This window comes from Augochlora pura, chromosome 2, assembly GCF_028453695.1.
Source record: "Augochlora pura isolate Apur16 chromosome 2, APUR_v2.2.1, whole genome shotgun sequence".
Lineage (NCBI taxonomy): Eukaryota > Metazoa > Arthropoda > Insecta > Hymenoptera > Halictidae > Augochlora > Augochlora pura.
The window spans coordinates 25,297,359-25,320,777 of NC_135773.1; the positions used below are offsets into that span (position 1 = coordinate 25,297,359).

General features: G+C 43.2%; 1 protein-coding gene across 1 annotated transcript in view; it reads left to right on the top strand.

Annotated features, from left to right (window-relative positions):
* Positions 1 to 23,419, top strand: part of LOC144478355 (limbic system-associated membrane protein) — a 75,025-nt gene that overhangs the window by 42,636 nt on the left and 8,970 nt on the right. The window contains exon 3 of the mRNA XM_078196165.1: positions 7,601 to 7,749. Coding sequence (XP_078052291.1) covers positions 7,601 to 7,749 — 149 coding nt within the window. The remainder of the gene's footprint in view (positions 1 to 7,600; positions 7,750 to 23,419) is intronic.

The following is a 23,419-nucleotide window of genomic DNA, read 5'->3' on the forward strand; positions in this document are numbered from 1 at the left end:
TATGGATAGCTATAAGGGATTGGTCCATTACACTAATGATAGCATGGAAATTATCAACGTGGATAACAAAAGTGTCCAACGACTATGACGATAGCGATAAACCATAGAAATGTTATTATCAATCACGAGAAATGAAATATTACGTCCGAGTGCATCGCGGTTTCAAATGTAATATGTTACGTCTTGATATATATCTATATAACATAGAATAATGAAACATGAAAACGTAAATAATAAATATGAAATTTAAGGGAATGTTATTAAAATTCAAAGTTATCATAACCTTCCTGTAATAATAATTGTCTTTTGCGTTTGAATTTTAATTACATTTCCTCAAATTTCATATTTATTATGTAGATCTCATAAGAAGATCTGAGATCATAGATCTCAGAATAAACGTATAATAAGTTCAATAAGTTAATATTGGCTATATTACAATACCACAAGTATGCATTAAAGTTATATCATAACCTTCCTGTAATAATAATTGTCTTTCGCGTTTAATGTATACTTATCGTATTGTAATGTAGCCAATATTAACTTATCGAACTTAATATACGTTTATTCTGAGATCTATGCTTCTCTTCCTTGTATTCAGATTGGTTTTACGCGTGCGTGTACTGAAATGAATGAATGAAGAAAAAGGATTTCAATCTCATCAAGAAACGGGAGGAAAGTGGATTTCAAGAGAACCACGACGAGTACGGAATCGAATTTCAGTGGCATCAAGAAACAGGAATGTATAGGATTCCAACGGCATCGCGGAACTGTGTAACAGCATTTTAATGGAAGACGAAGTTTAACAATGACGGTACGTTAGACATGCTAAAGTCGTTTCCTTCTACTGATACTATCGAGCAAACATTTATTTAAACCTGAACCCAGTGAACATTAAAGAGAATTTGAATACAGGTAATTCTCCTGTAACGCGGTAGATAATAAAATAAATAAATATAAATAAATAAAAACTAAAATTTAATCGATCGAAATTTTGCGCATTTTATATTACAGAAGCATCTTTCTAATTTCGATAATTACGGAATAGAGACACAGATATTTCGACGATGGTATGTTCGGCGTAAAAAAACGCCTGCGTGATTTATTAGACGCGCTGGAAAGCTTTCGCGGCGTCGATCGTTAACAGTAGCTGCGGCCATCTCGATATTTATGCGTATTGGTAACCGAGCCTCGTTCCCGGCGCGATACTATATCATTTCCAAACTGTAATTCACAATGGTCGCGGTTATAAAACGATAATCACCCTCGTCAGTATTACCACCCATCGAGCCGGTCGATCGATCGAACGAAACCATAACGTGTTAGCGATCCTTAAAACAATGATCGAGCAACTTGAGCCGGCATTACGAAGTTGAATTTCAACAATTCCAGAAACTAACAATTCAAACGAGCAGAAATGAAACGCGGTACTGTTACGTAATACACGGGCGGCAGTTAAAGCAGCCGCCTAACGAACTTTGATGTGGTGATCTGGTTAGATATCATTCATAGTTTCGTGAATTTACTGGAAAACTGTGCGCCGTTCTCCTGACAGTGTAATTAAATCGGCAGCCGCGCGGATATCTGTAACGGGAACCCGTATTCAACGATCTCATGAATCGCATTGATAAACTTTCACCGAATGAAATGGACGCGCACGGCTTTACTATTACTCTGCAAGTTAATTTATCAACAATCATTTATCCTTTTCACAGTGATTTTCCTCGTTTAGGGAAAATGTATATCTATTTCTGCGAAGCCACGTAAACTATCTTATTTGATTAGGTAAATTATAGATATCAAAGGGTTACTAATTAACGGAGATGCAATAGAAATCATAGCCAGGAAGTTGAGAAAACAAAATTTTAGATTACCGTATTCTTCCAATCGGAACCGCAAATAGGATTCTTCTCTTAAGTGCCAAACGCCAGAAACATTTCATATTCTAACTAGGTCCATCTTAACACTTACTTTACCATGCGCGTTACACCACTGTAGTGTCGCTGGATGGTATAGCGATGGTATAGCGATCTATTTTTACAGAATACAGAAGAATTAAGTTATCGACACCTAGGACATTTCTCGCTCTTGAGCTAACAGCTCAACTTTGCTCCACTGGATGCTCATTCCATTCGACAATATTCCGCCATTGTGACGTAACATAAAGTACACCTTTCGGGGCAGGTTCCCGCCAATTAAACGGGGAATAAGTTCTTTTTGCACGGTGGATCCAATATGTGTCGACACCTGAAAAACTCTGTGCACGTGGGTACGTATACCGCGGACAGTCTCGAACACGGGGCTCGGAAAGTTCATCCAGACCTTTATCCGTTGGTCAAAGCCCTTTGGAGGCATCGATCGTGTGCTCGCTCTAACGTGGATAGTTGAAACTTGCGCCAACGAGCCTGACGATATAACGTGCTAGTGGTCACAGTGCCTGTACGCGGCCAAGTACACGCGCCCATATGTCACGTATGGCCGCATTGATACAGCGTTCAAGGTATATTTACATTCTCCATCTGCACCCTGCTTTTGTCGGCCCCGTTGATCTACCAGTATCGAATGGTCACTGTTCCAACTGTACAATGTTAGCAGCTGCAACAGGATTGGCAACGCGAAAATTGATCCGTGTTGCTTGATTCGACGGGAGCGAGCGGTCTCACCCTCACCCCCACCCCCACCCCCTTGGGCGCTGGCCGGTTTTCTGCTTAATAATTCAATATGATGCTAGAAAATTGGACGGCTCGGTCGAGGATCAATGAGGCTGATCAACCCGCGGATATCTGAGCATCGGCCACCGGAAATAAGCCATTGGGATATCGGGATATCGAGTAATTGAAAGATCTCGAGCGTCGTTATCGTTATTATTAAATTGCAAATATTTACGCGAATTTAACATTCTACAACTATATATATAACTTTGGTGTTACATATCAATTTATCTCGTTTTTTTTTTTATCTAATGTACAGAATTTCGTATTTGCATTTGAATAAACAATTGTGAAATCACAAAGGCTTGAAGTTTGCAGAAGCCAATTGCATGCAAACGGAAATTTAATGAAAATGTATTGCTTTTTTATTTTATTCATAAATGCGTGAAACCTGCAGTTTAATCGTTAACAGTATATCTATACAATATCTTATGAAAATCTGAAAATAATAACGCGCGATAATAACACAAAATCTGAAGTGATAACACAATGACATTTTATTAATTATGTTCTTCTTCCATTAGAGAAAGTGTATAAAGATCCGCAGTCTAATTATTAATCGAACGTTCGAGTAAGATTTCACTGCGAGGCAATATTTTCTAGAAGAGGGGCAGAGACGTGGCCTATATGCCTCTAACAAGTTGGTGACGTCGTGAGAGAATGCGTAAACCTGTTGGTAATCTTCAATGGTAACGTCGGCGACGACGACGCGGAACGCTCGCGCTGGTTACACAATCTTAATCCACAGAATAAACCGCACTATATCGTGATGCCCTGTGATCCCGTGGCAGGAGCGGCGATGTCCTTTGTAGTAGTAAGGCCTCTGTCGGTGTAAGCTCCTCTGTCTTCTGTGTCATCCCACGTAACACGTTAGTAATATCTGTTCCCGGAAAGGCATAGTACATATGGCCGGAGATGTCATCGTACAGCCGCTTGATTATTTACCAGGGTAGCCAATATAGGTTATAGGTCATGTTTTTGTGGTAGTAAATCACGCGTTGTCCTTTGAACATGGATATAGGGCGCCATATTAACACGTTGGTCATTTGATTAACAACACCGAAATTAAAAAGTTGAGATTTGTTCAAAGCAAAATTCGCTTTGTTCAATATATTACACGTACCCACAAAAGCCTAGCATTTTATGCTTTGACTTTCAGATCGACAAATTTGAATCCTTTAGAACAACACATCACAATTATCGCGATACAACGCTTTGTTTCCCAAAAAATTTGTTTATCGGACCGAGGAAATGTAATAATTTTGAGATCGGATATCAAGAAGGGTGATTTCAATTTTTGTTGTACACAGGCAACGAAACCTATTATCATCCGAATGCAACGAGGATTAAAACTGTGACAGATGCAATCTGTAAAAAGAGCTATTAAAGGATTACACCGATCGTTCGTTTACGGCGATTTAATTTGACATGATTTACCAAATGATCGCCGCGGAATCCATTTTGTTTACGTGCTCGTTTCGCCAGCCATAAAACCTATAAAACCGGCACGATTTTATACGATCCCGGGAAGATATGACCTCCTACGAATGATTGTAACACGGAATGATTTAGGAGTCTGTCCACACGATTCCGCGAACCACGATTGCGACAATAGCGCCGCTCGCAAAAACAAACCCAGACCTTGTTTAAATCGACGTTTTACCAACAAAGTCAATATACCCGGACAGCTGAGGATTCATTAGAGAACGCAATTTAGCCGTGATTCAATCGATATTTCATTACGTTTCAATTTACATTCTATAGACACTGCCCACCGAAAGTGTAGGTCCAAGGCTTATAATGAAACTTCGGATAGTTGCGCAAACTCCTGCTTTTATCCATTATTTTCCAAATTGACAAAAAGCAACGGAAATATTATTCGAAGTAGAGAGGCAAAAAGGGAAGAAAGAGAGAGAGGCAACAGTATAATGAGTGCATGCGACGAAATAACTCGGGGATTATGTAAACCAAGCCCATATCTGAACCTAAACGCTGAAATTATAAAGTCTAATCTACTGACTATTTCGGGTCCGAAAAATCAGTTAATATTCTTCATCCTGAATGAATGAAAACTTGATTCAAATTATCACTGTCGCGTAGAAAGAAAAATATCGAAAAGTTCACGCTCGGTGACTTGTTCATTCCTTCGAACATGTCCAGTCTCCTTCTATCGCGCCACGAAGTGGAGCAGTGTTCAGATCGCTGGCTCGACCTCGTTGCAGCGCGTTGCAAATCCTTATCTCTCATTGGCCACTGTTTCTTCTTAATATCTCGTAAACAATGCCGCGAATTTACACTTTCGCCAAAGAAAACGTTACTTCAAATAACCGTAGGAATTCCTCAGTTCCGCAGTTACAATAATTTTGAAACATCCTGTACGTACGCTGGCAGAGGGTCATCCCTAGAATTGCTCAGAACGGTGGCGCACGCGAAGGAGTCGGCAGCCATAATTCCGTCTTGAGGGAGTCAAAAATTGTCGCATTAATCAGGAAAAGTCAAGGAGGAAGAGAGGGAGATAGAGAGAGAGAGAGAGGAGGAGGAGGAAGGGAAAGAGATGTAAGGGCAGGAAAAGAGATATTCGCAGCCCCTTTGCGAATATTGCAGCTGGCCAGATAAGCCGGGCTAACCCCGAATTACCGGGCCCTCTCTTTGCCGGCGCAAATTAGCAGGCAGACACGGCCGGGAGCAAGCAGAGGAGGGTACAATTTTAAGGCACTCGCTCTAATAGGTAATGCAATTTAAGAAGCTCGTCAACCCTGGATGGCAGCAGGGACCGTAGGCAGATGGCTGTCGGCTGGTTGGGGTGGGACAGGGGGAAGGGGAGAAAGACAGAAACACAGCGAGAGAGAGAGAGAGAGAGAGAAGGAGGTCCGCAACTGAGATAACCAGAAGCAGTTGAGTGGTGTACGTAGTGTGAATCTTAAATTCTGTGGCAGCCGCAACCGGCTTGCTTCCGTCTGCATAGCTGAGTGAATAACTTCGGTAATTACCGGCGACCTAGTTACGACTGTGGCACCGGGGACGGTTTACATTTCGAATCTGACCAGTCGAGCCCGGCGAACGCTTCTGATACAGTGCCACCGATTTGACGAAGGACACTTCGAGTGCTAGCCAGCAAACAATTGCTTTCCCAGCGGAGAAAGAGAAGCGGGCAACTCACGGCTCAATCTCGGGCCCTGTCAAGCCTGCGCAGCTTGATTCCGTCGAAAGTCAGGGAATCCTAGACGATAAATGTATTTAATAAAGAGAGAAGACGAGACCGAAGGACGACCTCTGGCTTGGCACCGATCTCCTCCAATCGGCATCGGGAGCAACGACTTCTGCGGTCCTCGGCGATCGCCCGACGATATTCTCGGGTAATGCAATTTCTTTAGTTTTCGGCCGAGCTCCAAGTCGTTACGCGTACGTTACTCGATACTGGAGACTTTCAGGTGCGCGAGGAATGTCTAGGGCGCTTCATCCGCGATCCACCAACGAAACTCTGGAAACACGATAGAACGACACCGTTGCATTTAAACCGGTGGAACCGGCAACACGCTCCTGCGAATCGGAGGCATCGCCGACCTCGAAGCTGCAAAAATCCTGGAAAAACAGGAGCGACATAAAAGCGTAACGATCTCCGAGCTTCTCCTCGCGGAGACGAGACGAATACGTACACACGTACGTTCAGAAGCCAGAGTTTTCTGGTCCCGGCAACTTTCCCAATGCGCTGCCAGAAGCTGTCGTTACAGTGAACACCGTCTCATTAAATGCTCCCGCTAATAACTGTCGAGCCGGTCCCACCCGGGAAGCGAAAACAGCGGCGAGTTTTTACGAAAAAGAAGAGAAAAACACGAGGTCTTTGAATTATTCGGTGGCTTGCAAAAGTTTTCGAACACCTTGTACAATGGAGCGACTTGCTTCAGATTCGTCTAAATGACATGAACTTTCTCGAGGTGCCAGAGTGTCGGACAGTCGCTAAAACATTTGATTCAAAGATTGCAATTAGTTTGAGTGACCACAAAGTGGTGACTCGCAAAAATGTTCCAGTAAGTAATATGACTTAGATAGGTAACTCTGGTAGATAGCTTAATTTACTAGATAATATCTGCTAAATTACAAAATATAAGTAGGACTGATAATATATATAATAATAGGATATTTTGATCTTTTCATGTCACATAGAATTTGACGAATAAATTTTCTTTTAAATAGTTGTTACATATAGATATTACTTAAGTTATATAAACGTTTGAAATGCTATTTCAATACGTAGCTATTTATATAATTTTAAAAAAGTTTATTTGACAAGTTTCGTATCGCATGAGAAGATAAAAATATACGGTAATTTTTTTAAAAATTATACAGTATCTACTATTTTAAAAATCTATTTTTCCGTAGCCCTGAATATCGGGAACCACGGATAGGAAAGGTTTGAAAAGGTGAAACCGAGATAGTCGTACCTGATATCGTTCTTTCGGAATGGTTTGCTACTATATCACTTCTATAGCGCCTTTAGAGGAGGTCATCGTGTCATGCGCCATTGTTCTTCGGTGGCTCTCGGAGCTATCTTTCACGGGAGTTCGATAGCGCTGCCCCCCACTTAAGACCTCTATATCGGAAATTAGGTTGAACAAATTCCCATGATACTCGCGTACTTTTCTCGCAATCTATGGAAACGAAACAATGTGATTGCATTAATTTTAACCAACTTGGATACATAATAGACGATCGTAGAATGGTGCACGCAGACGTCAGAGAGATCGACGGTTTCCTCCTCGGACGAAGCTCTTTTTACGCGGACACGAAATACCATCTCGCTAATTTCCTCCGTCTATTTCCCGCTCAACCCAGATCTCATTGACGTGTACGCCGGGGCATGTATTACACACGGTGCTTTTCAATATTTCCAGATGGCGCGACTCGGAACGAGAAGCTGGCCGCTGAAGAGACCCGGAGCCAGAATAATGTCCTTTCTTCGGTGGCTGCATCTGCCAAGAATGTCCTGGCTCAGACCGGCGGCAGTGCTATGCTACCCTGCAGATTCACTGGCCCCGGAATAGTGAGTACATATATACCCTTGCGTACGGGCAAATATATGCGTTCCAGATGATGTACACAAGGGAGATCGCTCGCGCACAAGCGAGCCCCGCATACACGGCGAACGCTCGTAACGGGATCGCCTTGAATTATTCTGTTGTTGATGGACCAATCGAATTTGTTTTTGCATCGCATAATGCACCCGGTGGCACTGGAACGTATTTCAACATCGAATTTCCGAGTTTCGAAATACTGCCGACGGTGGAATTTGTTTTATACTACGCAGAGAAGAATTTATTATTTGTACTGTAAAAATATTGTAAATTCAAACCAGTCCGGGGACATTGAACGACACTTTTTCGGACTGAATTTACTATAGATATAAAGATTGAAAATCTCACTTCGAGATGACAATTTAAAAATCGATGCACGATTCTTTTTTCAGTGTCTTGCGGTCTATCTTTTGCAGATGAAGCTTTAAAGGTTTATTGGAAAAAACGAAACTTCAAATCTATAATAGGAATCGTAAAAATATCTCTGTCGTTGGAGATGCTTAAATAAATCCGTTTATACAAATTTTATTGCATTATCCATTTCACTGGAAGAGATATATTCTATTCCGGATAAAGTTGGTAAATTAATAAACGGCAGCAAATTAAAGTGACTTTTTTTTTATAAAATGTGATCAGGGTTGGAAATGGTTCTGAAAATAACAGTTTAAAACTGAAATTTGAACGTTCTAACTAAAACGGTTACAAAGAATCAGAATTTACAATTATTTCCTCTCTCTGTACAGATCGATGCTTTATACATATAACAATACACATTACCAATACATTATTATCAATACTTTACAACATGCAGATTATCTGTATACGTTTATGAATTGATAAACATTCGCGCTCGCAGATTGCGTGTGTGCAAAGAGGAGCGGAGGCATTGCGCATTCCGAAACCGCGCGCGCGAAACGCGGCCGCTCAAAGCCGCTCCGTGAACAGGCGTGCTCTCCACCGACGCTCGCACACCGCTCGCGCTGTTACGCGACGGTTTTCCGCCCCGCTTCTAATTCCGCGGGACGCGGCCAGTCCTCAATGCCTCCGGGGGCCACGTCTTTTCAGAGATCTTTCAAAGACCGGTCACCGTCTTTAAGATTTCACGTGTCACAGGACGGAGGGGAACCGGCCGCGCGCGCTTATCCGAGAGTTCAGCCGCGTGCCCGCCTTCTTATTCTCGGGCCCGAAAGGATTCAAAGGGGACGGTCACGCAGCGGTCGAGTGGAACCGTTGAAATTTTCAATCGGCTCTGAAACACACTCGCCTCAGAGAGTAGCCTAACGATCAATTTGCGGGGATGTTGCGTTGCCGCGATGCAACGGGAGAGCTCTCTAAACGAGGCTGGCTTCTTCTCTTCTCCAGCAAGAATAATTAAATAGGAAGAAATTGACTGGCAACTCCGGAAGAGTGAAAAGACACCTGCGCGTTAACCACGTGCTCGCATCGTAAAATAAAATTGCTATTATATTGGGAACGATAGAAAGGCTAATATAAGACCGCAGAAAATATTTTCGAAAATACGTTTTAAAAAATTAATGAACAAAGGTTAGAAATGTTATATACATTGTCGATAATAAAATAGAAATGCTCCGCTGTTTGAGGGTTAAAGGATATTAAAGCATATTTCGTACAAGTGTTTCTGAGATAGGAAATCCTTCATAAATGGCAAAATCGGTGATTGAGTATAGGAAACGTTTGGGCAATTAAAGGTAGAAACAAGCACGTTGATATTATGTCAGCTGAATTCGCGTGCTGTCACGTTGCATAAGATAGCACGGGATATCATGGATAGGAGCCATGCATGTGTCACATTAAAACAGCGACAGTGACAACTATTCAGTAATACATTAATACATCGTGTTAATAATGGAACGCGAAACATCGAGGAAAAGCTCACGTGAATGTAAAATTCTGACACGACGTGAAAACATGATGCATCCAGTACGTGAAAATACATGTAACGGCGTGAAAAACGCGACGTGGTTATAATTTGTTTCCAAACAGATTTGTAGACGCGATTTTACGTAATCACCCAAATTTTTGGGTGACGCGGCGTTCAATGCGTTAAGCATGAGACTTTGAGCACCTCTTCCGTATTGAGAAAATACAATAGCGATTAACTGGAGCGTGTAGCTGCAGGCCACTCAGCGATCTAATATCGTAGGAACATTTCAAAACGGTTTACGTTACGTCAATGCCAATCCGTGTCGTTCTCCTCGAACAATTCTCCAGTTACTGCCGCAAAGTCCGGCCGACTCTTTAGAATTGGCCATTCCGCGTTTCCCCGTCTTTCCCTTACGATCCAGGCCATAAATAAATGATCGAGCCGGGAGCGTGTGCAGGCCCCGGGCTGGGGTCACTGTTGGCAAAAGGCCGGAAATCGGGAAACGTATCTGGAGAACGCGCTGTGCTAGCAAGCCGGTCTCGCGCGAGCAACGCGGAAAGACGACGCGCCGAGAAATAGGTGGATGAAAGACGGAAGAAACCGAGCCGAGGTGGATCGAGCCGCGTCGGGTCGTCGTCAAAACCGCGCCCCTTCCGCCCGGGAACGTAATTTCTCGTTATTAATGTTGCAAGCGTCAACGCGCCGCGCCGGGAACCGCAGTTCCACCGACTCGGCATAGATCGGCTCGGCCCGGCTCGACTCGCGCGCGCGCGCGCGCCGCTCGCAGACGCGGCTCGAGAAATTGCCGTAGAAAATTTCGTATTTCCCGCGAGTATGCACAATGAAAGCGTGATTAAGATTCGTGCTGCATTATTCAGGACATAGGTGGGCGGAATTGTTCCGTCACGACGTAATTCTGCCTGCAGTCCGATTCGGTCAATCAACACCGGGCAAAGACGTTGTCGTCTTCGCGAGAATTTCGCGCGTCACCTGTCTCACTGCTGTGCAACTTTTTTTGTTTCATGAGCGGTGCTCGCATACCAGAGTAGCATCGACTACTTCTATTCTGAGAGATCCATGGTGTCTAATTTATATCCTTTTTTTGCTGCTACGGAAGCACATTGGATATCACGAAACTGTACGCGATAGTAGTCGAACAATCAAAGATTCCGTTATTAAAGGAACTTGGCCAAAGTTCAGGTGAAATTACCCGAGGCGAACTGCCGCGAACTTTGCGCATTAGCGGATCTATGACTCTCGCATTCATGACTCGTGATAATTTCTTTAATGGACGTCTGTTTCGAGACGCGAGAGGGCGAAGGCTATATTTCTCTACTAATGAGCAGTTGCTAATGATGTGATCTTTGTTTTCCCGAAAGCTAGCTAAGACCGTCGCTGTTTGCATACATACCGCCAAAACCGTCCTTACCCTTTCCCTGTCTAAGGCAGGGCTCGCTAGAAAGCCTTACTGACTAGTCCACTAGCGAATCCGGGACGAAACAGCTCCCTTTCCTTTTCCCCGCAACCACTCGCCTCTCATTGGCTACTATTTATCGTCAATAACTCGTCAACAAAGCTGTGGTTGTGTCTTCGAACCCCTCATTTTCCGGAGTTACAATAATTTTGATATACTCTGTATAGGTAATTCTATACCTATAGCACAGATATATAATAGAGTAGTAATAATCAAAATAGTCAGACATATCTTTCAATTCAGAAATAAAACCACACTTTTGTCATCAGAATCATTCTCATTTCTGAAGACAAGTACAAGAATAAATCTGGATTGGTTTCGATGTTTGAAACTTATACTTAGCTATCCAGATGTTTACGTACAATACGGCGGATATGCAACTGGAGCGATCGAAGATGGAGGAATGGATGAAATTAAATAACCAGAGCATCGTAATCGATAGCGGTTTAGTTCTACGTGGATTGAGGCGCATAGAGGTGCAAATAATCGTAGGCGAGAGAACTGGGACGTGGAGAAGCCAGTAGTTCATTTGCGAGAGAAATTGCACGAGAGAATCGGATTTCCCCTGTCCTTTAAGCTCGAGGACGTCGCAGCTAAGCTTTGACCGTGTCGCGGACCATTACCACTCAGGAAGGACACGCAGGATTGATTTTCCGTTCGACTGACGACAGAAGAGCTGCGTGTACCCAAAGGTGATAAACGTTCCCGTACACTGAACCCTTTAAGGGACCAATATACGTCATCAATCCGAGACAGACCTGGAACTCGTGTATAAAAATCGCTAGAGAATATCGTCTCGATCGGGTTTCAAGATATTTCAAACAGTCGTGATTTATGAAATTAATCATTTAACAAACCTGGATCAATAATTATATTATATCTTAAAGCTATTATCATAGACATGATAGGAGCTATAAAGCATTCAAAGCTACGTTATTGTATATCTAAAACCATTTTAAAAGATCTAATTATCGTACGACATATTAATTACCGGCATCTAAGAAGATCTCATAGTTGTTATAAAAATATAATAGAAAATTCGGACAATAGGATATTTACATAGTTAGTGTTCCACATTTGATCTTTACTAACGATAAGTTATACTACTATTATATACGATAATTAGTTTTCACTCCGCTGTTGAAAGCCCGCTGTCTTTCGAATGCTATTCAAATAATTTCGTACGAAACTCATTGTTTAAACCCTCATTTATCTATTGTGCTTCAAAGGAACCATCCACTCAAAGTTTGCTAAAACCAGAACGGCTTTCTGTGATCTTGTAACACGTTGCACGACAAGCCCGCCAACCGCGTGAACAAAGTACAGGGGATCAATTTTACGACTCGGGACACCAGACTAGAGTAAACAGGTAGATAAGAGCAGAAGTTGGACGGAACGTTGTCAGGCCGGCTGTCTAAGTGAGAATATGATCATGACAGGGTGAGAAATCCTCGCTCCGGGGCAATGGGCTGAGGAAACTGCTCCTCCCTCACCCTTTCTTTCGCCATCCCCCCGATCTTGTCTTCCTCCCAGTTCCGGTGTGTCGGTTCGCTCAGCGCGCGTTTGCCGTTGACAGCAGTTAATTACGCCACTGGCAAATCAAAGTGAAACGGCGAACCGTCCGGAAAAGAAAGGAAGAAGTGTCGCAAGGTTGGCTAAACCGCAACAATCTCAGCAATTCGGACGACAGGAAGTATCGTATATAGAAGAATATAAGAATCATATATTTTTTTATTGTACTCGCCGATTCAACTCACTTGTAGCAAGAAATCATTGGTTTAGAAGTTGTTTAGATTTTAGTATTTTTTAAAGATGAGAGTAGAAAAATGTAATAAAAAATTTATTTAAAAAAAAGAAATTGGTAAAAGATAAGCGACAAATAGATAAAGACTATCATTCCAGCATCGTTCACGATCTAAAAAATCTGTTGTTCACTTTTTAGCAGAACCAGTACCATAATAGCACAAGTCTACTTTAGATTGTACCCCCATAGAAGGCATGCCCCATATCCGGTTATGGTGATATAAAACTGTTTTACAACATTCACATAGTGCGTCTCTGTATTCTCTTAAGTAGTCTCTGTATTCACAATCGTTATAAGAACTATACGACCTACGAGACTTTTGGTTTGCATTCAAATAAAACAATACGACCGCCATAGCACTCACCTTATACTCCATATACGAATAGTATCCTATTCTTCATTACACCGTTATATTCTTTACGCGTTCGTGAAAGCGCAAGGAATTGTACTTTCGATTCTCGCGAAGAGACAAACGAAATATACCTTGGATCCGTAAGAAGACGAAGACCAGCTGCTACTAGTCTCACCGTGACGCTCGTCCAGACAACTCGAATACCATCAGAGTAAGTAATGTATGCGCCGGTCTGGATGACCGTTCAACACCTCCGTGCACCACGGCTAGATTAAACGTTTGCACGACCCAATTCTCGCGATTCTGCGGCGGTAATTGCGCGGAAACCCTCCGACATCTAGGAGACCTCCGTGACGGAACCCTGGGGCGAGTCGGAATCGCCAGAAAACCGCGAATCCCCCCGCCGCTACAGCTCCGCGTTAAATATTGCATACGATATTAAAACTGCCGCTCGCTTCCGAACTCTCGGCTTCGAACTTTTCATTTCGGAAACCGCTCGGACAACTCTCTTTACCGCGCTATGACCCTTTAGAGTCGAGGGTGGAAGCTTCGTAGAGACCGCAGGGGCTGACTTCGGATCGCAACAATTAACGCCACACCTGCGTTGCTGCTACCCTAGGAAGGACGATTTAGGTGGTAACCTTTAAAGCAGTCTTTTATCAGATTACTGTGACAGAATTTCTACGGGTTTCTGACTTGAGTTCGGATAATAGAGAGAAAAATTGTAACTAGGATAAAAATTTATACGTAATCTGCGATTTCTAAGGTGACAGCAGTAAGAGAAAAATTTAGCGAAGCTGTTAGATTATTTTCGACGAAAGAGATTTCGTTTATCTTCTTTGTTCCCATTGTATCATCTTGATTTTTCTTATTATTACAATGACATTCACTATTACATACAGTTGTAATGAGAGTTGTTTCAGCGGACACTGGATAAATTCGTGCTACGCATATTTTAATATTAGTGATGTTTTTATGATTGGATGCACGAACGACTTGTAAACGTCAACTTTACGACAAATATTCCAGTAATATTATCTTCCCATTTTCAATCCCTAAGAAGTTCCTAGTCAATCACTTAACCTACGATCCGAAACAAACTATTACACGTAGTCTATCAATTCTTTGCTTGACAAGTAGCAGTGCACACTTGAAACGAGATCAGGCACGTGTCGGGGACGATCCCCCAGAGCGGACATTCCTCCATAAACACCGCGCACGCCCGAATTCAGCTAAAAGTGCCTTCGAAATACGTCAACGTTAACATATTGGCATCCCGGAGTGTGCTAATATTACCCGACTCTGTGTGCGTTTCCTTATGCCCGAAGACACCAGCGACTTTCGGGTCCTCCTCGTCGATTGCTTCCCGCTAGCTCAAAGGAAGCAGCGTCAAGCAGCGAGAAAGAGAAATACGACAAACAGAGAAAGACGGAGGTAGAGATATATAGATAGATAGATAGTGGAAGAGATAGATAGAGAGAGGGAGAGAAAGAGGAAACGAAGAGACATCATCGAAGTTCAATTACAGCAGGCATCCGTGGAATTCGACCGCGACAAAAGCAACATCGGCAGAGAGATGTCGATATATTGCCAATGACGGACGGTTAAGTGGGCCATTTCCGAGTGCTCGTTCCTTTGCGTATTGTTTCCGGAACAAAAACTAGTCAAATAGCGCCCCGGGGCGATAAACACAACCAAGAAATACGGCGACGTGTGTTTTCATAACGGAGGAGCCACTGAAACCTGAAACGATACTCTTCTTAGAGCAAGCGCGCCAGATTTTTTTAGCGTTGTTTGTTGCCTTCCCCTCCAGGACCAACATACTGGTTAAATATGCGAGGTGACAGAATAGTTTCTTATGGCTGTGCCCTCCAACAGTGCTCCATTGCTATGAAATCTGATACTGTTAAAACGACTGTTTCCTTTTCATTTGACGTAAAAAGTCAGGAATTACTGCAACGATAACTTTCAACTTTTGAACATGGGTTACTGGAGGATTCAAATATATATACAGATCGTTCCCCGGTAATTTCGACACGTAGGTGACTGAAAGAGGAGAACCTGATATTGTACAAGACCCAGTTGCGAACGAAGCAATTCGCGGCGTGTGCAATTCGCAAGAGGAATGTTTCATAGATGCAGCATTAAGCGTCGTATACCTCCGTATGCAACGCACAATTACGGATCCCCCTGCGTGGCGGGTGCAGAAATGAACGTCGCGACAGATGTACCCGACGATGCTGTTCCCCGGTTCGGAGGCAATTCCGGTTTAACGTAAATTCACTGCTCAATTATGATCCGAGTGAATAGAAAATGGCGGTGTCTCGTTAACGCGATTAATCGCAGCAAGCTCCGTTTCTATCGGTTCCTTCCCTGTGGACATTCGCCCATGCCACGTGAAAGACACTCGTTACCAACTCGCTATTTATCTCCGACCGTTTTAGAAATTCGTTCGAGCAAGTAAATCGTCTAATCTTTCAGACCGTAGTAGGTGAGCGTAACTGCCAATGTCCCAATTTCTTATGCTCCGGAAAACGCATTTTCGACGCGAGTGTCTGCTGCAGTGGCTCGACAAATTAAATGGGTAGTCTTAAGTTTGTATTACCAATGGAATCTCGATCCCATCATATATCTTTTGGAAACCGTTGGAGTACTTTCTTGATACTCAGATTTCATTTACACAGATTTAGTATCAAATGTCAAGTCTAGATCGAATTTTGAAAGCGACGAAATAACTTTGGATGAATAAATAAGTATAACAGTTTGTGTTTTTTATTTACAAATCCTGGATACTTATCTTAGATTTGCAATGTAAACACCGTCAAAAGAGCCTTTGTAGAGTAACGTATACGATTGCGCCGCTGCATCGTTTGTATCAGTTCCAGAATTATTATCAAAAAGCGCGAAGTGTTCGACGCTGCATCACTCCAATAAAACGTCCCGAGTCCCGATTTCTCGAATCCGAGTTTGAGAAGCACTCAGCCTAAATTCCAGCGCTTGCAGCGGGCGATCCGAAGGGTCTCCACTTTAAATGGATCTTCTTCGAGATACACTCCGACACTTGTTATCGTATAATATCGCGACAGCGGAAAGTAACGAGGCACGTCCCCGCAACTGTAGCAACTAAGGTACCCCAAGCTCATAGGCCGACGTATAACTGAGAATGCACGACGCGCGTTCGCCTACAAAAGGACACCTATAAGTGTTGGCTAAAGATCGATTCGTACCCGGCTAGAATTTCAATTCGGTCCGCGGAGGCATGGCTCCGATTGCAACTGCTGATACGACAGAGAAATCGAAAAAAATTCGATTGGTCGTGCCGCGCGACGCAACACAAAGCTCAATGATTGTAATCCGGCAGATTGTTTGGCACGCCGCGCCTCGTCGTGCAGATAAAATAATAGAAAATTTCATCAGAGGCGCCGGATCGTAAAATAAACTCCTTGTATTTCTTATTTCTTTCTCGCGCGCGTTCCGCGCGGTGATAGCGTGCGAGCAAACTGATGTAAAAACATTACCTCCCTAGACGTCACCTTGATAAAGGATCACCGTTATCACCGTCATTTCCAGATATTCCTGTAAACAAATACGCGCCCGGTGATGGTACACACACGGGCTCAGCTGTACAGGGTGTCGCGTAACCGGTGATATAACCGAATAGGGGTTGGTTCTATTTCAACAAACAAGTCGAAAAAGGAGGATAACATTTTTTTATTAAAGGTTCCGTTTTCGAGAAAAATTGGTCGAAGAATGCACCAAAATATGTTTTACGAACAGTTTGGAGACATTGTTTAAATTTTTCATTGTTCATTCTTCGTATCGACAATATCTTAAGTTGTATATTCTTTTGAAGCTTTTAGATTTGTTTTCATGAATTTTTTCATGAAATTGTAACATGCGGCGTTTTTCGAAAATTTTAAGAAAACTCTGAATTTAGAGGTGATAAGTAGGAAAAATGTTTGGCCTGAATACTAGCATTATAAATGTTTGACGCATTTTAAAAAGGATCTAGAAAGTATCTGTGCGTGCCTCTTTCATCAGAGGAACACAAACAGAACGTCGTTGAAGCGAGAGAAAAGCTGGAGAGAACTCATCTTCGCGCACCAAAACAGTTTCGTTCGAATAAGTGGGAAATAGGTCACGATATTACCATGACCTGCTGACATAGGGAAAGAATCCGTATTTGAACTAATCGAGGAAGAGGTGCCAGCGAATCGAGGTACGATGAATACAAAATCTAGAAAATCATTCGTGCGAGTGTTTTCAGAATTATTTCACGTGGCGATTAATAGACCAATGAGAGCAGATCTCCATCGCTGTTGAGAATCTCGAGAACTCGTAAAAGTCGAGCATGACCATCGGTATCGGAGAGACGCGCCGTTCTCATAATGCGGTATCTATTTCCGACGATTTTACGATACGGTCGTTCTATATTAAACAATTTTTTTTACGGCGCAAGTTGTATAAAAGAGTATACGAGCCATTGGTCGGCACGGATTTTCTCTGGCGCCGCACCGTAACCCATGTTTAGGGGAATTTTTTACCGCTTCCTGGCGGCCGCAAGGAGGAAGCGCGCAACCCTTTGTCCCGTGAAATAATGCGGACACAAGGAGCGTTTGTTCTCTTATTGCGAGAGATTAAATCGTCTGAGAGGCGATAACAAGGAAATCGTGGTACGAGCACAACACCGGGTCTGCGGGCACGGAACAAGGCCGAGAGATATTCTTCCGTCGAACTTTTTCATATAATGGAACGATCCCCTCCGACCCTACCGATAGACGAGTCACCGTACTACGTTTAATATAGGCGTAGATTTAGAGGGGGGAGAGAGAGAGAGAGCCGGGCTTCTCTTACCATCGAATATTTTATGCGTCACAAAACTGTATATTGCCTACGCTGTCGATTCGGGAGAACCGCCGGACCCGTTTCACGAATATCCTAGGGAGTTCTGAAAAATGAGCTTCCCGAGATTACACGTTTTTTTGACCTTGGCCCTTCGATATACATAGCTGCAGAAGTCTGCCGTTATATTGCGTGTCCTTTTTTGCCAATTTCGATCGAGACGTGGATGGAGAGTGAAGAAAAAGGAGAAAAGCTTCACGGAAAGACACAGATTTATTCAAACGCGAGCGTTATTTTAAATTAACATAGAAGCAGTTATAGGTAAATGTGTATCTCATCTTGAGTCACTTGGACCCAGTTCAATTTTTAAACAATTGTCATTCAAACGCTAGAAACACTATTGAGGACCTGAAATCTTACTTCCAAGTTCATCGAATTAATTGTTAATTTCAAACTTCTCAGGTATCACTTTTTAAACCGTGGAAGATTTTGGCTCAGCGAAACAGCAGATCGTTCAACGAAAAGCAAACGTAGCTGATTCACCAGACATATTCGATCGTGGCATAAAACTTTTCTGATATCGCAATAGAATTCGAACACTGTCCTTAATATTCGAGGAAGGTCGTAACGTAGACGGAAATTTGACAATGGCGAAAAGCTCGGTCGAACCGAAGAATTATTTTATCCGCGGCTCGGTATCGGAGCGGCATAAAATATTTGTATCGGTCCCAGCGATTGTGCCGGCCACGTAGAGACAGGAGGAGGCGATCGTGTGCGGCGTGTCGATGGCTGCGCGCGGAACCGACGAGAAGTGTTTCAGCATTATATTCGACCGTTGTGTCGGGTATAAATTTCACGGTAGTTGGAGGCAATATGAATATTTCGGAAATCGGTACACGTGCGTTCGAAATCCAGGAGGAAATCCCGCCGGGCGCGGGTGGGGCAACTTCTCCAATTTTCTGCTCCGAGTAACGAATTGTCTCTGGAACGCGGCGGAAAGTTCATCCACGACCGGTAGACTGGTTTTCACGAATTCGTCTTTTCTAAACGTAGCGATCGTTTAGATTGTAGACAAAATGATCGAGTAGACGAAATATCATATTAAACTTCTTTCGACGAACGACACGATTATTACTGGAACAGTTATGGAATAATTTTCAATTATTCCGCTAATCGATCCGTGATTATAGTATTCTCTCGCGCTGATTGGAACCGGCAACGTGATCATAGAGAATAGTGGACACGACACTGCACTAATTTAATTGGCTGCCCCTTGGCGACATCCGCATTGTTCACTGATTCGATAGCAATATCAAACGCTGTTACAATACGAACGCTTTGAAAGAATCACTCGATGTGAACGATATGAATGGAAACTTTCAAATTGAGTAATTATCCGAGCAATTCGATTTATATTCAACTTTTCATGATAAAGGTAAACATATTCGCTGATGTATTGATTATCGTTCGTTAAATTTCAATATATTACAGTAGACGAGATTAAAGTTATAAAATTATGAACGAGAAACTCTCTTTGCAACAAAATCCATCATGTGTTCAGCTGGACAAAAGCTATAAAATTTTACGAATGGCAAGAGAGATATAATTCGCTTTTAATACTTTTACACGTAAAATATTTAGAGTTTATTAATCCTTTGACTACATCTATTGTCAATTACTAGGATACGTAGTATAATGCACTTTTACTAGTCCATTGTTTCTTTTCACTTCTGCGCTTGTTTTTCAGATTTAATAGATTTTAATAAACACAAGCCGTGCGCGATTAATTGATACACTTATAGGACAAATCCATCGTCAACGACTCGAGGAACTTGCAATTCAAAGGTAGTGGCAGCAAATTTAATGAGACGCGGTGATGGAGGATGCATAGCAGTAGTTAAAGGGTTAATGATCGATAATTTTGAATTGACTCGATCGGTGCAGGTTCCGGAAAGTTTCGTTGCCGCATTGATACAGAAGCTCCTGCGCGAAACCGCCGAACTCGGGAACCTAGATCGAACTTTCGTGGAACGGGTGCGATGCAGCAGTTTCTCGGCGAAGAATCGAACTATTTGACAGGAATTAGGAGGACCGGTTTAACATTTACCCGAAGGGTTCACTGGATCGCGCGCCGTTCGTTAAAGCGTCAGTGGTAAAACACAAACGAACCGAGAACTGGATTAACCCATTTACCGTTCGATGATACACGCGCATCCCCCGTGATTCGCTCGCGAAAATGACGTTGGCTTATTGATGGAAATTGAGAGCTGTATCACCGTTTCTCTTGTTATCCCGCGCCACGCCGTATATAATGCTCGATATGTGAATTAACGGATGATACGAATGCCTGCCTAATATGCATAATTATTTCCCGAACTACTTGCTATCGTTGGAATCGAACGGTCGAAACGTGAATGCGCACCGTATTGACATACATACGTACACATCGATGAATTAGAAACCGGCCGCGGCAATATGCAACAACGACAAAACATTGCGAATGCTCGGTCTCTTCGCGGAATCGGTGTTGCAACTTCGCGCTGCGATAGACGAAGAACACTCAAAATCGGTTTTGTGCTTTTGCAAATTTGACGCACAGGTATCGGTGTACCCTCTATGCACTTTAACGCAGACGAAAACTATTTAACGAACTATAGACATCGTAAAGTTATTTCAATATTTTTATGTGATTTTTAACAAGTTTACAATAGCGTAACAGTGCCGCCAAGTTCTTCTACAGCTTTACTCATTTTGTGCTAAAAAGAATCTTTTATACAAACACATGAAACTACTAAACACTAGTAAATTATTTGATAAGGCTTTAAGTGTGAAGGTAATGCATTACTAATTATGCGGAATAATTTAATAGAGAATATAATGGCTTGAACAAAGAATAGAAAGAAATACAAATATAACATACCAAAACCTTTTAATATGGAAGTGTTAGAAAGACTATAATTTAAAAATGTTACGTTGGTCCCACCTGATTTTTGTAATTTAATATGTAGGCCGCGAAACAACAGATTCCGCACTGCCGTACTTATCGTTAAATGTCGCATACAGCAAGTAATAAATAATTGAATCACGGCGTGCGATTTAGTACGCATTTTCGTTTAATCAATTTTTGCATCATCGGTTAAGAAACAGTTCACGAGATCATTCTCTCGTGTACGCTTCAGCCATCGGCGTGTCTCCTCTCCGCTTGCGAGAGTATTAAGCAAAGTAGATTGTCGAGCAAGGTCCAGTTCGGACATCGAGGCGATAACTTTGGCGATAATCGAAATTCAATATCGAATAAACTTTCGTAATGAACTGCCGCGTGAAAGGAGGAAGTTCGTCCTGCTTCCCCGTCGTCGGGGAGGGGAGGGGAGGGGAGGGGATTATAAAAGCTGGCCTCGCGTAAACGGCACTATTGTTGTTCAATCTCGACAGACGTGTCTTCCTTCCATTACCTCCTGTCATTAAAAGTCTTCCTCGCAGCCGATACCGTGGAGAACTCGACGGTACAATTTTCCGAACCCCCCTCGCCCCGGCCGCGATTGCATTTTTTAATGGGTTTTTAACCTGGCAAGTTTTTACTGTTGCCGCCGTCGAGTAGCATCTGTTTTCTCTGTGGGGGGGAAAACTCGTACAAAAGTTTGCCGTTTTCACGATGAGAATCGCCGCCATATTGCTACCATATGGTACAGGTCGGAATCGTTTCGAGAGAAGCACGAAGAAACGAGAGATACACGGATCGGAATTGTTTCTCGATCAAGTTCGCGAAGTTCGCCCGGCATATCGTAAATGTTCCGCTGTTTGTTCTTTTTCCTTTCGTTTTCCCGGACTTATTCGCCTGACATTTCCTTTCAATGATGACAGTCGGCCAGCTTCGGGAGCTCTTGGCCATCGTTTCGACTAACTTTCGACGACTTCACCGCGCACAAACAAATACGAAGTAACTGTTACCGGATTGATTCGTTGGCCTGTGAAATAAATTCATTTCGAATGCCCGGAGGACGCGAGACATTTCTCTTTGGCCCGATCGTGTATCATCCGGCGCAAATGGGAAAGTAATGTAGCAGTACGCGTGCGTGGAGCTGCAGAAAAATTGTTCGTTTGCATTTCAGCGGAACAATAACAGTTAAATAAACAGTTAAATATCCTAATTGATAATTAGGATCTAAGTTCACACGGTTGTATCGAAAGCCTTGAAAATAAATTCCAAATAACATAACTGTTCGAAAGTGTTTTGGCGGGGTTCAACGTCCGATTCTAAAAGTCGACACACCACTGTATATTGAATCACGACCGATTGACTCTATCGCAAACGAGGGATCCCGGTAGTCCGATTGAGCCCGAGTTCAGATCTCTTCGGCTCTAAAACTTGCGTCCCTGCATTAACCGTCGACCGGCTCCTGGTCATAGGTTGAGCAGTAAATCTCGTCGGAACTGCGATAGAACGGGGGCTCGTAGATGGTGAAAAAAAAGCCCATAAAGTAAGTTCACGGGCTGAAGATAACCCGTGGCTCGGTTCGGATCGTATATCGTAGCAGATCAAAAAGCGTGAAGGAAGTAATCGATACGTGGGGGACGGTGAATCAAGTCGAGTCGAGCCGAGCCAAGTCGAGCCGAGCCGGGGGTCGTAGCAGAGGTCTAGCCAGGTCGGGCCGGGCCGGGCCAGGCCGAGCCGAGCCGGGTGCCGAGCCACGCGGAAATTCGTGCGCGATCCTTTTCACGATCTTTTATTCATGGCGAATTCCCGTTGCCTAGCTTTCTCTCTTGACACCCTTCGTCCTGCGTGCTGGGAAAGATCGAGAAACCGAACGAAGAAGAGACCAGACACGCAGGATGCTGCAACAACCCGCGTCACTGCGATCCGCAGCCCGCAGCCTCCCGTGTACCTGATGCGAATAACGCCGTATCTTATACCTCGATGAACGTCGAGTGCTCTCGAGGATCCACTCAATACCAGACTGCAGCATAATGAATGGGGAATCACGTGTTCCCCGACGCCGAAGGAATCTGCCGCTTTCGACCCCTTTCCGTCACTCGAACAATAAGACGACGAGGGTGAAACATATTTGGCCATGTCGCCATTGTAGTCCCTCCTGCGCCGTTCCGGTCAACTTGTGTCGTAAACCGACTCGGAACGATTAAGGTAGGGGCTGAGCAACCTGACCGGTAACATTTTCGTTCGTAATCACCCGGTTGATATGCCGTAACATTTTCATGGCGAAGGGAAACGATAGTGTGGTCGTCTGTTGTCGAACGTTCGTGTGGATTGTACAATGTCCTTATTA